Raw genomic sequence first — 15,315 nt, forward strand, 5'->3', positions numbered from 1 at the left:
ACTAGTTTAACTAGTAGTTAGTTATAGCTGCAAGATAGCTCAGAGTTGTCTCATTATTACTAACTTGACTTTCATGTCGTCCCCACTCTGTCCTCTGACTGCCTCCCACGTTGCTGGAGCCAAACGCTGTGTGACGAGCGAATGCGAAAGGATCGTGAGAACAGAGAAAACAGAGTTCGTTGAATAATAAGATTTCCACATTAACACTATAACTTTAATTAATCACCTATCATCCAGTTACTTTAGTTTATCTTGCTGCAATGACGAAAGGGCAGCAGTTCGTTCGGCTCTCTCTCTCTCTCTCTCTCTCTGCTTTGAGCAGCCTCTCTTACCCACATCCATCCAACCTCCGTCGTTCAACCCCAACAGCTCCATAGCATAGCTAGGAAACGTTACTTCTTTTTCTTCTATTATTGCCGTCCACCAAATGCTACTCTCGGGGAGATTACTCTACCGTCCACCCATCAGTGGGAGTACATCTACCCATACGCAGCGTATGGCCTTCGCGTGTTGCCCTCGTGCAATAAAAGTGATAACTTAAGCACTTTTTATGCGTCCCCGTCTAACTACGCCCAAGTCAAGAGCTCTTGTTGCGAAACTCCAACATTTCCCCCCCTTTTTTTTTTAAGGTGGTCAATCAATCAATTCATTTCTTCGCTTTCGGCTCTTCTGCGTTTATTCTGCCTCTCCGGACTCCCTCAAATCTTCACTATTCATACACCAGATATTTTCCTTCCCGTATAATTCTTGAAGATCCTCCTGATTCCTCGCAGTGCAACTGTTCCTGTGTGGCGTTCACCATTTCTTCCTATTAGTTTGGTGGCAAAAAAATCGAAAGGAAAACAAGAATAACGCCTCTCCTGAGACGTTTACTACAAAGGAAAATAAAACCCAGACCAGACCAAGGGTGTGGTCGATCATTGGTGACAGTTGTTGCCCAACCGTTTTTCCTCAAAAATTCGAGAGGAACAAGAGCACGACAGACGGGTGGAACCGTCATCCGAAGCGTGAAGGGGTAAATGAAAAAGAAATTGGAAGAGGGAAATTGTTATTCGTTCGTGTGTGTGGATTGGATGTTGAATCCAGCCTGCTTCGGGAAACGTGCTTTGTCCTGGCGATAAATAATCCCTGGGTATAGAAAGAGAAAAAAAAAAAAAAAAAAAAAAAAAGCACAACAAGCAGGATTCGCTCTTCAGCTCTTCAGATCTCGATTGCGGCAGTTGGCGAGCTTCGCGTGTGATTGCACTATTTGTCATTTTTTATTTCGAAAATACCCTATTTCGTTTTCGTTTTCTTTCTTTCTTTTTTTTTTCTTTTCTTTTTTTTTTTTTTTTCTTGTACTGCCTTGACTCATCGCTTCTGACTCCCGAGGCCTCAACATTTACTGTTCAGTCGCATATCTATCTGCCTCTGTTTCCTTGTGTGTTCATCCCCTGATGCTGTATATGATTCTATCTACCGGATATCTCGCTTCGTTTGTTCAATTGCTTGAAATCTCGTATAGGAGTTGAATATTTGCTTTAAACATTTTTAACCTTGGTGGCATTGTCGTTTTTCTTGCCATATACAGCTAATGCTTTGGCCATCGTTGATCTGCGTCGTCCGCATTTCGTCATTGCTGTGATAGAGTAGTTCGACACGCCGGGGAGACCGCTTTTTTTTCTTTGTTTCGAAAGCCCCAGGATATCATTTGGATATTTCGCTATCGGTTCTAGGGGTTTATTCAGTGTTACATTTATTTATTTTTATCACTTCGTATCTGCGGTTTTTCCCCTTTTCGCGAGCATCTGGAGACTGCTACGACATCTCGCACCGAACTTCTATCCATTTGCCCTGTCGAATCTTTCAACTGATCGCTGGGCATTCGATCCCAAGTTGGACTTCCATTACGCCTGGCCTCCAGCCTTTCCAACTGAGCGGGTCCATATACATCCCTCTTGTTCCATTTAAAACACACTAGCATTTCCGCCTCGTTTTGAAATATGTCTCTCGGCAGCTTTGAACAACATACATAGGCCAATCTTTACCGTTCAATCACATACTCTGGCATACTTGCCAAAGTGGATCAGTCAATCAGACCGTATACGTGGCAACCACCATGTCACTCTTCTCCGCTCAAGTACAGTTCTTGGTGAGTCGCAAATGCCGAAAAATCATCACCTTCCATAATTCCCTTTTGCCCCCTCTCCATCTCTGTAACAGCAACCCCAGTCTTTGACCAGTACATTTTCTTTCTGGGCCTTAGCGTTCGTTAGAGCACAAGAATATGCTTTATATTCGTGGAATTAGCCTGCGCCGTCTTTGGTATTGAATATGCAAGGCCAGCATTGCTGACATTGGAAATTGGGATTCAGAATGACTGTCTCGCACTCATCCACATCCCCCTGGACCTGTATCCTTTCTTCCTACACCCAATACTTCAGCTTATTTTCCACGATGTGCCTCCTATCGAAGATATACACCCGGACGAACTAGAATTGAGAGATCTTCATATATCTGAACCAACGAATCCGGCATTTCTTAACATTTCCATCACTCCAGTCGAATGTTCAATTGTTTGCTCGAGGGAACTGGCAGACTTATATTTTCGCCAATTGGCAGAAAAGTTCAATAAAAATGAACCTTCCAAGGCACACCAAGTATCCATCAGTGAGGAGGATTTCATCGTCATGCAGGTTGATGGGCAAGGGTTGGATGCCGGCCAACGAGTTCTGGAACTGACCAGCGCTCTTGCAATGGCGGGAGTGTAAGTTCATACTAATATTTAGAACCGCTATACTCTGTTACTAATGAGTGGAAAATTGCATAAGATCCATATTCTTCATCTCAACTTATTTCTCCGACTACATCCTCGTCCCCCGCCGTTCAAGAGGCCTTGTAACCCACACTATCAAGAACCGTGGCTTCAACTTCGAAGTCCCGTCTGATGCCTTCGTCAACAGTAGCAGTAATCCGCAATACCGCAGCTCTCCACCATCCTTAGACGCACAACGATCACCACCCTTAACACCTCCCCCATCAACACTACCAGAGCTCCAAACACGAACGTTCGCCTCCTTACGGAAACACAACATACACGCCCGCGTCGACAAATCCCTCCGCATTGTCCAATGCGCAGCACAATACTCATCATCCTCCCGCCCATGCTCCCCTTCAATCCTCCGCCCAAGCCTCGTCACAACTCTAATACTTGATAAACCCCGCTTCCTCTCACTAACCCTGACAGCCACCGACCCGGCCGCCTCCATATTGCTCGAAAAACGGCTCCTGCCTCGCTTCTCTCTCGACCCCATCTCTTGTGTTCCCCCAAACCAGCACGGTGGCTACTCACGAGGCGATAGCGATAATAATCTCCTACTAGGCTCACAGGAGGACGTCCTCATCCCTATCATGTTGGATCTGCACGAACTTCCACTGGAAGCTACAGGTATCGTCTGTGGGGTAGCCAGCCGGCTCGCGGCGGCGACTCAAAGTCGAGAGCCTACCCATGCCATCGGCGAGAGTGACAACGATCACGACGACAATGATGATGACGACGCTAGGAGCGTGGAGCTCTCGACGAATGGCTCTACTATCGCTAAGTTTGGTTATGATAAATCATCAACCTCGTCGCAGAAACCCAGGCAGAAAAGCGAGCAGTCACAGGGCGCCCACGAGAAGCTTCACCGAGTTCCGTCAGACCCTGATTCGTTGTACCCAGATGCAGTCGATATCAGCTTCCTGAGTACGGTGAGGGCTGGCACTGTCATTGTTGGCGAAAGGGAGCTGGAGAGGGCAATGGCATCATTGGATGCAGAGAGTGGACCCTCGAGTTCATTATAATACGGGAGCTCGAACGGATATCCGTCCAGAGGGAGGGGGAACCAAGGGTATTTTGTTTTGTGAGGATGTGTTGCCGAATTCCATATATATTGACAAAATCAGGTGATAGAGAATAAAGGAAAAAGTTAGCGGGTGATTTGATTTTGATTTTGTTTACTCAGTTACTCACGATTGACGAAATGCTTTATGAACCCAAAACGAATACAAAAAAAAAACCAGAATAAGATAAAAAAAAAAAAAAAGCCATTGCTATATCTTCTTACATGGATGATGGAACGACGGCAAAAAAACATAGTATGTATATTTGGGATCAAAAGAGCGTGGTTTGGGTGTGAGAGATAAAAGTTGGGTAGGTAGGTAGGGTATGTTGAGTGTGGAAATATTGTAGTGCAAACAGAGGTAAGGACGACGTCAGCCGCCTCAGCTATCGAAAAAATTGACATCTTCATATTTGAAGCAGCGGGATATAATTCAATCCCTGACATTTGTAGTGTTTATATTGAAAAGTATATGGAATCAAATGGTTTTCTTTTGCCACGTCGCCTATGGCTCAAGTCCACTCGCAATCATGAGGCCTCAATTATACTTGGCTTACTTTGTATTTGTTAATGCTTCACCAATCAATGAATGGGTAGAGTCCTTAAGTTGTCTTTTCATTGGGTAGGGCTATGATTGGGAGGGATGTATCTTAGATGAGTTATCCTCCCGGGATGTAAAACATCGGATACGGGTATATTTGTTCGAACCAGAATATGCGCGAGGTTTCATGGAATTGAATGGTAATTGAAAATGATAAATGACTAGCAGATATATGAAATGGAAGGCCCATTAGGATTAGTCCTGGCGTTTATAATAATACAAGATGGCAGATGTCAGCCGGGACGGTGAGGTAATTAGAATGGTCATGACAACGTAGCATATATATGGATCGTTAACAGGTTCGTTTTCTGTGTGAAACGAGGTACTTCGGGGAAAGGAAATGCCGAAGTCATCCAAAAACTTGAACAGTCCCTATTTCGGTAATATCATGTTAGCAGAAGCGAGTGAAAGGAAAATAATACCTCCCTGCGAAATGTGAAAAATTTTCCCAGATATGAAAAGAGATCAGGGGTGAAACAACTTACCATCCGAACAACCCCCCGCCCAGCAACCCCCTTTCTCATTCCACGCCACACAACTAACCGCCTTCACCCCTTTCCCCGCACTCACCTTCGCAATCACATCCCCCGTCAATACATCCCACGCAAACACATGGCTCTCGGCATTCACGGCACTCTCCTTCTCATCTGTCTCTCCACCGCTAAACACAACGCTATCCCCCATCGCAAACGAAGATCTAATCCGCAGCGAACTATTGACATATCGCGGCGTTTCATCCCCACCAGCAGCAGCAGCAGCAGCAGCAGCAGCAGTAGCAGCAGGCGCCGCAGAGACACTCTCTGCCTGCCCTGAGGCCGAAGCCGCAGCCGCAGCATATGACCTCCCACCCCCAAACGCCTTCAACACGCTCCCATCCGCCCGATCAACCATCCGAATCCACCCATCAAGACATGACGCCAGCACCATATTGCCGTCATCCGAACAGCGCACGCTCGTCACCTCGTGACCCATGACGTCGACGTTCACCATGCCCATGCGCAGATCGTAGCTGCGGATTCGCCCGTCGTAGCTGCCAGATATTATACTGGCCGTGGGCATGTGGATGCTCAGGGAGGAGATGGTGTCGCGGGCTTCCGAGAGGGTTTGGATGGGTTTTGAGGTGAGGGAGCGGGTGTCCCAGAGTTTTAAGGTTGTGTCGGCGCTTCCTGTGAATGGTGGTAAGCTGGTTAGTGGGATTGAGTTGCCGCGATAATAATATAGAGCTCGCCAAATAAAGGGATGGGGAGTTTTCCATATTTTTATTTTGTGCCGATGGAAGAGAGGAGATGGGGGAAATCTAGGTGATGCTGAGTGAAGGTGATAGATAGGTGTAAATCGAGCACAGCTCCTTACGACCTTAGCCACAGGCAATATCAATGTCGATCCGACGTTGCTTCGCGTATAGCTGATAGAGATATCCAGGCCTCTGGTCCTTATAAGTTTCTAGATCCCTCAGCCTTTGACGAACCAACCCGGCGCAAAGGGTAACGTTCATAAAAGGAAATCAAATCCACCTCCAGAAACATAAAAAACATTCAAATAAACCAAAAAAGCAATCCGGTTCACAATAAACCAGAGCAAAAAGTACTGCACATACCACTAGCAACAATCGAATCCGCCTCCGCCCCAAACTCCACCGCCTCAACCCGCGCATCATGTCCACTCCATCTCCTCACCGTCGTCCCCGTTTCCACATCCCACAAAAATACCTGCTTGTCACCCCCTACACTGGCAAACCGCGCGTTATCCGCCGTTACCGCGAGGTCGAGCACAGAGTAGCCATGTTTGGCATACCGCTGGATCGGGGTGGTGGTGATGGGCGTTGTGGCTGGGACGGTCGTGGAGGAGGGTGGGAGGGCGCGGCAGAGATGGATGGAGCGGTCGGAGGAGCCCGTTAAAATGTACGTGCCTGGTGGGCTGGAGAAGCAGATTGCGTTTACCGGGGCTGAGAAGCGGAGGGTTAGCTTTCGTCCCCCGTGGGTAAGTGGTACGGGGAGAGAATGGGCGCCAGGGGGTGAAGGGGAAAATAATCAGTGAATGTATATACAAGTACCATTGTGAGATTTTATTGTGTGGAGGCGGTAAGTTGGGAATCTCTGCGTAGGTGGCATCTGTATTTATCGCAGTGTAGTGTGCTGTAGGCGCGTTGGTGATTGATTTATTTACATCTTGAAGGTGGAAGATGGAGCTGGTAGGTCGAAGCGGAGCCGCAGAGCTGCTCGGAGCTTATTTATTTCGAACTATTATGGATGGGGAGAACATCAACTCTATGAAATTACAAACTACTTGATTTGGAAATAATTTAAGATCTCCAAAACATAATCATGGGGAAAGAAAACCTGTAGAATTAAAGTGAGATATTTCGAATAATAAAAGTAATAATAAAACCGCGCTACATATAACAAATGAGAATATTATCGGGTTCTGGAGGTGGGGGAATACGCTAGGTATCAGTCAAAGATGGAAGACATAGAAAGGAAATACGAAATAGAAAAGTAGGAAAAGAAATGGATTCGACAAAAAGTAATCAATCCCAAACGAGTCGCCTTCCCGCCAAATAAAAAGGGAATTGTTTCGGGTCGACAATTTTGGGCCCACGCCAACCAGGCATGGAGAATCAACGCGTATGGTATTCGAAAGAGACATCTACCCTTCTACAACTCAACAGCATCAAACATCAATACACCCATCCAACACTTAACGGCGACCATGGCTGCGGACAGCGGAGCCTTGCATTTGCTCGAGTTCCTGTTCGAGTTGTTTGATACTGTTCCAAAGTTAGCATTGGCACATCGTAGCCACGTTTGTCGGGGTGGGGGTGAAAACGTACGCTGCATGAGTGCTTTCCAAATCCTTGTTGAGACGATCTCTTTCGGAGATAAGCTTCTGCTCCCACTGTCTGAACCTCTGTTCCTCGATCTTGACTTGTTCGGTGAAGCGTTTTCTGAGGTTCTCTTCTTCCTCCTTGAACTTGGGGTTGTCGAGCTTTCTGGGGCGGGCTTCGCCGAATTTTCTCGTCTCCATTTGCAAGGCGCGGTAAGCCTCATAGTGGGATTCTTCAGTGGTGTGAATGAGGTCAAGCATATGGGTACGGATCAGAATGGAGCGCAGCTTTTTGAAATCGCAGTGCTCCTCATTCTCAACCTCGGCTACACCCCAAGCATACTGGCGACCCTTGACAATGCGACCATCGCCGGTCTTGACATCTTTCTCGGAACCAATGACGGAGAATGGCATAGCAGCCATCAGGCTACGAGCATGCTGAGCGGCGTGCTCATCGTCCTCCTCAACAGGTGGCTGGTAAATTTTAATGCCTTGGGCTTCGATAACAGCGCGGATCTATGATGGGAAAAAATAATCAGCTTTCGACTATTCGCTCACTAGTATATGCGGAATGGGTTCTCTTACGCGTTGCTTGAAGCGGGCAAGGTCAGATGGGCTGAGTGTATCGGCTTTGGCAACAACTGGGATCAGATTGACGCGAGAGCTCAGGCGCTTCATGACTTCGATATCCAGGGGCTTTAGGGTATGACCGGTTGGCCTGATGAAGTACAAGCAGGCGTGGACACGGAGATCGATCTTGTCGACACGACGGGGCTGTTGCTCCTGAAGCATGTAAGATTCGTGCTGGTCATCGAGGAACTCGATAATGGGCATCCACGAGTCACGGTTGTTGACATAATCGCCGAAGCCGGGAGTATCAATAACGGTCAAGCGAACTGGAATGGTAGATTAATTAGCTGAAGGATACGCGGAACAGAGCAGTGCTGCGTTGAATTTAATACCTTTGAAGAACTTCTCCTCGAGCTCAGCCTTTGTAATCTCAATCTCAACGGTCTTATCAACCTGCTTGGCATGTCGACGCTTGTGGTCGGCATAGTTCTTGATTGTGGTCGAGAAGAGGGTATTGATGAATGTGGTTTTGCCCAATCCGGACTCTCCAGCAACCTATAGCAAGTTAACAAAGATGCAAGTGTAGGATAATGCGGGCTCAATTGTACCATAATAGTGAAGGCAGCTCCTCGTTTGGCGACGATTTTGTGCCTGACGGTTCATGTTAGCATCCTCCCCCCCAACAAGCCCCAGACGAAGGAGGTAGTTTGTGTCAATGCATACCGTTGATTTGGGAGCTATAAACAACAAAAGCGTCAGATTCGCAAGCATCAATTAACTGGATACCAGATACAACTCACGTTGGCAATTCCAATGGGAGAAGCCGTCTCAGAAGTTGGAGGAGCCATAGCTAAGGAGGGCCGTGCTGGATATCAACTGCTGGGGGTTTGGGAGGGACAAGGAAGATGAATTACTGTAAATAAGTAACAACAAACACAATGCTCCTCACAGAACAGCCAGACAGACAGAGGCAGACAGAATAGCAATAGCACGGGTGGCAGAGGATGGCAGCGAGGGTGAAGAACAGCGATGAAGCAGTGTCTGTCGTTGTTGGCGTTTCTGTTTCCGCTGCCCCTGAAAGCTGAATTTCCCAAGCGAGTAAACACCCCAGATTGCGCTAGGCTGCATGTGGCTAGTTTGACGGAACCTCTCGCAGCAAAGTTTATCCGGGCTGCATTTCGAGATTGATTTTTGGCCGCATTTCTTTAACTATGCTGCTCGAGCGAGTATTGCGACGACGGTGATTGCGCAGCCTGAGGACGATGAAGACGGATTTCAAGGTATGTGGGAGCTCTAACTGTATGTCTGCTACCTGTAGCTAGCTAACAATGGCAACGCTATTTTCAGTTCTCCAACCTTCTGGGGACCGTTTACCGCAAAGGAAACCTCATCTTCACCCCCGACGGAACTTGCTTGCTCTCTCCGGTTGGTAATAGGGTTACGGTTTTTGATCTTATACAGTATAGGAACCCCGTGCCTATCATTATAGTAGCCGTGTGTGGAGAAATTGTATCAAGGGTTAATATTTTATAATTGAAAACAGCAATAAATCATATACCCTCCCTTTCGCCCATCGAACCAATATCTCACGAATTGCCCTTTCTCCCAAGGGCAACCTCCTCCTCTCCGTTGACGAACATGGAAAAGCCATTCTGACCAACTTCATTCGTCGAATAACCATCCACCATTTCTCGTTTAAATCTACAATCTCCGCACTCGCCTTTTCACCTTCCGGGCGCCACTTTGCTGCTGGAGTCGGACGGCGAATTCAGGTCTGGAAAACACCCTCTACGCCTGGTGCAGATGGCAATGGAGAGCTAGAATTCGCACCATTCGTCCTGCATAGGGAGTACGTGGGCCATTTTGATGTGGTGCAGAACATACACTGGTCGAGCGATTCCAGATTTTTCCTTAGCGCTTCGAAAGATTTAACGGCCAGGATATGGAGTTTAAATCCGGAGGATGGGTTTGAACCAACAACTCTTGCGGGGCACCGAGAAGCCGTGCTAAACGCTTGGTTTACTGAGGATCAAGAGTCGGTAAGTAAGATGTCGGAACTACCCACATATGTGAGCGATAGCTGAGCTTTTTCCCTTATCTAGATCTACACCGTGAGCAAGGATGGCGCCCTATTTCGATGGCAATTTGGCGGCAAGTCCGATGACCCAGAGGAAATGGTAGATAGCTCGGATATGCGTTGGAGGATCACCAAAAAGAACTTTTTCATGCAAAACAACGCAAAGGTTAAATGTGCGGCGTACCATGCGGCTTCTAACCTTCTAGTCGCTGGTTTCTCCAATGGCCTATTTGGACTTTATGAACTACCGGAGTTTTCTCAAATACATATGCTGAGGTATGTTACGTTTTGCGCGCGGTCTATATACGACCGAAATTCGTACTAACTGTAACTAGTGTCTCACAGAGCAATATTGACTTTGTGACCATGAATAACTCTGGCGAATGGATCGCATTTGGATCTTCGAAGTTTGGCCAGCTGCTGGTGTGGGAATGGCAGTCTGAGTCCTATATCCTGAAACAGCAAGGCCATTTGGATTCTATGAACTCCCTCGTATATTCTCCAGATGGACAAAAAATAATAACCGCGGCGGATGATGGGAAGATCAAGGTCTGGGATACCAATTCCGGATTCTGTATAGTCACGTTTACGGAGCACACTAGTGGTGTCACGGCTTGCCAATTCTCGAAGAAGGGAAATGTTTTATTTACCGCATCATTAGATGGCTCAATTAGAGCATGGGATCTCATTCGATATCGAAATTTCAGGACATTTACTGCACCCTCAAGATTAGCATTCTCCTGCTTAGCAGTAGATCCTAGTGGAGAGGTCGTATGCGCAGGCTCATTGGACTCGTTTGATGTTCACATTTGGTCCGTTCAAACGGGCCAGCTTCTAGACCGGCTAGCAGGGCACCAAGGGCCGGTGTCCTCCCTATCCTTCGCTGCGGATGGCTCGCATCTGGTGAGCGGTAGCTGGGATCACACGATCCGAATATGGAGCATCTTTGGCCGCACGCAGACTAGTGAACCCCTGGAGCTACAAGCCGACTTGCTCAGTGTAGCGTTCCGACCGGATGGAAAACAAATTGCTGCTTCCACCCTTGATGGCCAATTGACCTTCTGGTCAGTCGAAGACGCTGTGCAGCTGGGAGGAATAGATGGTCGACGCGATGTATCAGGAGGCCGGAAAATATCAGACCGTCGAACAGCCGCCAACGCTGCTGGCACTAAGTCGTACAATACAATAACCTACTCAGCAGACGGAAGCTGCCTACTTGCCGCGGGCAACAGCAAATATATCTGCCTCTACGACGTCAGCACTGGCTCACTCTGCAAAAAGTTCACCGTCTCCATTAACACCTCTCTTGATGGCACGCAGGAATTCCTGAACAGCAGAAATATGACCGAAGCCGGCCCGCGCGGCCTCATAGACGAAGCGGGTGAAGCATCAGATCTGGAGGACCGCATCGACAAACGTCTCCCCGGCGCCCGTCGTGGTGGCGACGCAGGCGCACGCACCATCCGGCCCGAAGTGCGGGTAACCTCCGTCGCCTTCTCGCCAACCGGACAATCCTTCTGCGCCTCGTCCACAGAAGGTTTGCTGGTCTACAGCTTGGACACCTCCTTCGTCTTCGACCCTTTTGACCTCGACCTCTCCATCACACCCGACAGCATCCTCGATACCCTCGCCGAAGCCAAAGCCACCTCCACCACCACCACCACCACCTCCGCCCCCGCCTCTTCCGCCTCATCACCAGACACCCAAGCCTCCTTCCTAAAACCCCTCATCATGGCCTTCCGCCTCAACGAAGCCCCGCTAATCCGCAAAGTCTACGAATCCATCCCACCAACCGACATCCGCCTCATCACCGCCTCCATCCCCACAATCTACCTACCGCGCATGCTCCGCTTCGTCGCCAACTGCGTCGACGAGACGCCCCATCTGGAGTTCAACCTACGCTGGATCGAGGCGCTGCTGAGCATCCATGGCCGCTATTTCAAGGACCACGGCGGCCAGCTGGCGACGGAGTTGCGCGCAGTGAGCCGCGTTGTTGATGGGATTCGCGATGAGATTAAGCGGCTCGTCGAGGGGAATGGGTATGCGTTGGAGTATTTGCTTTCGAAGCCGGTGTTGAGTGGGAAGGTGGGGAAGAAGGGTTCGGGGGATGAGGTGGTTGTGGTGAAGAAGGCGTCTGATGCTTCTGGCGATGAAGTTATGGATGATGCTGGTGATGGTGACGATGGTGGGGATGGGGAGTGGATGGGTCTGGATTAAATTGAATATTTTGTTGGTATATATATACGCTGGCCCCTGACATCTTTTGTGATGGATATTGAGATGTTGTACCATGTATGCATTTGCATGATGATGTGTTTTTGTTGTTCTTTAGTTTCTTTTTATTTACCCGGAGTTACAGCGTAGCAAAAGGAGTAGGATGGCAAAAAGTTAGCATGCTGCATGGATAATGGACATCATTCTGTATCATTGGTTAATTTTAACTTGATTCATTTTCAACATGAAAGTTTGAATGTATCGCCGAAAGAGCAAAAAGTTTTAGGTAGCCATGATCAATCAAGAGCCAATGGAATATATTAGAAAATATAAATAGCACGAATTGAGCGGATAAACCATTCATTCCTATTTGCAACACAAAGCGGAACCTTGAAGACTGTAAGAGACCAGACAATTTGGAAAATGAAGCAACATCCTGTCCGCATGCAAATAAATAACAGAAAAAAGAAAAAAGAATGAAGGACTATAAAATTGTGTGTAACCACTCCAGAAACGCGCTAAAAAATAAAAAAAAAAAAAGAAAAGAAAAGAAAAGAATAAGATGAAATCCAGACAAAATTCGGCAACTTGAAACAAAAGGGGGAGTAATACGCCAGCGATATGAGCAGATTTCTATCATCGTACACCGCAAAATAGGCAAGAAGCCCGTACCGTGAATACATGGGGGAAAAGAGAAATTATGGGGAGTAAAATAAGAGGGGCTGTTGTAAAAATGGAGACTTTCATTTTAACTATCTCCCCCGATCATGATCGTCGTCGTCATCATCATCGTCCACACGGGCGCGTTTCGATCCGCGCTCGTTGGCTCCTTCAGCTTCTTGAATGCCGTATCTCTTCTGTCCACTTCCGCCTGCACCGGTAACTTCAGCAATCATGCCGTCGATGCCGAATGGGTCTGAGGTGTCTTTTTCGAATTGAACGGGTCCATCTCGAGCCTATGAGAGAGGAGATAGAGTATCTTGTTAGTCATGTAATCGGTTGTAGGCATGTTCCAAAATATCCATATGAGGATGTAGGGATCAGGAAAAAAAAAAAAGAGTTGCACATCTTACCTCCGCATCTGCCGCACCTTTGAAGCCCTGCTTGGCGCGGCCCAGGACTTCGAATCGGCTATTGCGCTCGATTCGACTCATCTCAGCGCCCGCTGCCTCCTCATCATCGAAATCGTCTGCCTGCGCTCGAGGACGGTAAATGCTATTAATGGCATCCTGCGCAGCGAACAGGGGCTTGTCGTAGGGCTGGTCTTCATTAAATCCACTATCGAATCCGCTCGACTGGTTGAAAAGTCGGGAATCGTACATCGTCTCTTTGCTCTGAGTTGGCTTTGCAAGGCCAAGCGCGACCTTCTCGGAGATGTCACGGTTTTGTTCTCGCGCCATCATCTGGATCCGCCGCTCAGTACCCATACGCGATTGACGAAGTTGGCGCTCATCTTCTTGTCTCTGTTGCCGACGCCGTCGTTCGCGTTCTCGGGCTGCTTCTTCATCTTCGCTGGGTGTGGCAGAACGGGATGAATATGGAGATGAGCTCCGACTACCGCTGGCAGATCGTGAACGTGTTCGAGCTCGAGATTCCTGGCGACTTGTACCGGCCGACCTTGCTTCGCGTGCCTTTTGAGCTAGTTGACGAAGATGTTCCTCTTTCTGTGCCTTCTCCTTCTCTGCTAATTTCTGCTGCATTTGCGCTCTCTGTTTCACTTCCTCTCTAGCATGGCGGTCAGCCGTAAAGAGCGCTTCGGCAAACTGGGCAAATTTGTCATTGATAGAAACATCTTGTAAGCCCCGACCATCAGCTGCCAATCGCTTATCCAACGGAACAGTATAGCCTCTTGGGTTCTTCCAGTTCGAAACAGGCGGCGGAATCCTCCACGCTTCTTGGTCTTCTGCAGTAAGTTTCCGGGGAGGTGAGTGCATGACTGGGGGTGGCGGCGAGGGAGGGCCGCGAGGAATCTTCTTATGCTTGAATTTCGGCGGTTCCATGGGATCGACTTGTCTCTCCACAATCTTCATAATTCTATCATTCTTCTGACTTGTATCACCCATCTGATTTGCAGGCGTATACCTCACGAAAGTGGGCTCGCTCCGCTTCCCACCCTTCACGTTTTTCGGCTTCTGCGCCGCAACAGCCCCAGTCACCAATTTTGCCAGCGCAGCTTTGGTCTTTTCCATCTGCTCCGCTACCTCTTCCTGTGATGGGCGAGCTAGCGATATTTCGCCCATATCGACACGTTGGCGGAGTGGTATTAGGTCTTTAAAGGAGGCGTGTACAATCCGATTTTCGCCATGGCCCTGTTTTGCGATAGCATCGTACTTAACTTTCCCTTCTGCATCAACTTGGACAGCTAAAGCATTTGATGTTGATGAAGTGCCTTTCCGCCCCATATCGAGGGGGTATTGAGCGACTGGGATTTCGGGGAACGCGCCACCGTCAGCAAAGTCTTCGGGGTTTCGAGGTCGCCATCCTGCGCGTTTGCCATACGGAGGTGGGCCAACTGTCTATTACAAGATGGGAAGAGAAAATCAGCAAATATCGTAAGAGAAATAACATAATATAGATGTAAACTTACCTTTAAAACAACTTGCGACTCGTTAATAGCACTAGCTCCTATGATTCGCGGGCCTTTGGGCTGGGCATGTATCGGCAGTTCTTCGTCTTCGCCTGTGTATTTTGGTTTTGGCAGGGATTTGAAGAGTCCCTGGGCAATCGATGTCGCCATGGTAAATAGTTTGAATTGTAATAACCCGAATAAGAGCTGTTGGAGAGAAAGGAAAGCTCGTTGTCCAGAGCAGGTTTTTCGAGATTGAAGTTTGAGGTCGAGATGACTTTTGACGTAGTTGGAGTATTTTGGCTACCGTATTCAGATGACTAAGTGAGAAAAAATTAAAAATAAGCGCGATATGACGTCGTTGATAAATTAGCCGCGTTGCCGCGTTTATAAAATAATCGTCTATTTTTCTGTTAAATTTTTGAGACTTGATCCAGCCACTATACATGTAAAAAATGTGATGAGGCTGGACAAGTCATTCACTCTCCCTGTCTATAGCTAAGTAAAACAAAATCTAAGGCTGAAGAGGTGTTCAACCGAGAGAAAAACGCATCTTTCTCTTCTAAGTGACAAACATCTCTTACAAAAACAAAAACCACATCAA

General features: G+C 47.8%; 5 protein-coding genes across 5 annotated transcripts; 2 read left to right on the forward strand and 3 right to left on the reverse strand.

Annotated features, from left to right (window-relative positions):
- The first annotated feature begins 1,303 nt into the window (after positions 1 to 1,303).
- On the forward strand, positions 1,304 to 6,004 carry BDCG_04436 (uncharacterized protein). The gene is made up of 3 exons (XM_045420097.1): positions 1,304 to 2,131; positions 2,355 to 2,746; positions 2,811 to 6,004. The coding sequence occupies exons 1-3, from the start codon at positions 2,099 to 2,101 to the stop codon at positions 3,820 to 3,822; spliced, it is 1,437 nt and encodes a 478-aa protein (XP_045276269.1). The 5' UTR covers positions 1,304 to 2,098; the 3' UTR covers positions 3,823 to 6,004.
- On the reverse strand, positions 2,648 to 6,668 carry BDCG_04437 (WD repeat protein). Its single transcript, XM_045420098.1, has 4 exons — positions 6,515 to 6,668; positions 6,059 to 6,406; positions 4,947 to 5,627; positions 2,648 to 4,833 (listed from the first exon to the last, which is right to left on the reverse strand). Exons 1-4 carry the CDS (start codon positions 6,570 to 6,572, stop codon positions 4,811 to 4,813), a joined length of 1,110 nt encoding a protein of 369 aa, XP_045276270.1. The 5' UTR covers positions 6,573 to 6,668; the 3' UTR covers positions 2,648 to 4,810.
- Positions 6,669 to 6,786: 118 nt separating this feature from the next.
- Positions 6,787 to 8,978, reverse strand: BDCG_04438 (septin-2). The gene is made up of 7 exons (XM_045420099.1): positions 8,655 to 8,978; positions 8,578 to 8,591; positions 8,463 to 8,505; positions 8,247 to 8,409; positions 7,870 to 8,180; positions 7,292 to 7,800; positions 6,787 to 7,228 (listed from the first exon to the last, which is right to left on the reverse strand). Exons 1-7 carry the CDS (start codon positions 8,700 to 8,702, stop codon positions 7,159 to 7,161), a joined length of 1,158 nt encoding a protein of 385 aa, XP_045276271.1. The 5' UTR covers positions 8,703 to 8,978; the 3' UTR covers positions 6,787 to 7,158.
- An 80-nt stretch (positions 8,979 to 9,058) lies between these two features.
- BDCG_04439 (periodic tryptophan protein 2) lies at positions 9,059 to 12,505 on the forward strand. The gene is made up of 5 exons (XM_045420100.1): positions 9,059 to 9,134; positions 9,202 to 9,314; positions 9,398 to 9,893; positions 9,957 to 10,207; positions 10,267 to 12,505. The coding sequence occupies exons 1-5, from the start codon at positions 9,117 to 9,119 to the stop codon at positions 12,146 to 12,148; spliced, it is 2,760 nt and encodes a 919-aa protein (XP_045276272.1). The 5' UTR covers positions 9,059 to 9,116; the 3' UTR covers positions 12,149 to 12,505.
- Positions 12,336 to 15,020, reverse strand: BDCG_04440 (pre-mRNA-processing protein 45). The gene is made up of 3 exons (XM_045420101.1): positions 14,733 to 15,020; positions 13,219 to 14,661; positions 12,336 to 13,101 (listed from the first exon to the last, which is right to left on the reverse strand). The coding sequence occupies exons 1-3, from the start codon at positions 14,880 to 14,882 to the stop codon at positions 12,898 to 12,900; spliced, it is 1,797 nt and encodes a 598-aa protein (XP_045276273.1). The 5' UTR covers positions 14,883 to 15,020; the 3' UTR covers positions 12,336 to 12,897.
- Between the last annotated feature and the right edge of the window lie 295 nt (positions 15,021 to 15,315).

Source organism: Blastomyces dermatitidis (assembly GCF_000003525.1).
Source record: "Blastomyces dermatitidis ER-3 genomic scaffold supercont1.4, whole genome shotgun sequence".
NCBI classification, from domain to species: Eukaryota; Fungi; Ascomycota; class Eurotiomycetes; order Onygenales; family Ajellomycetaceae; genus Blastomyces; species Blastomyces dermatitidis.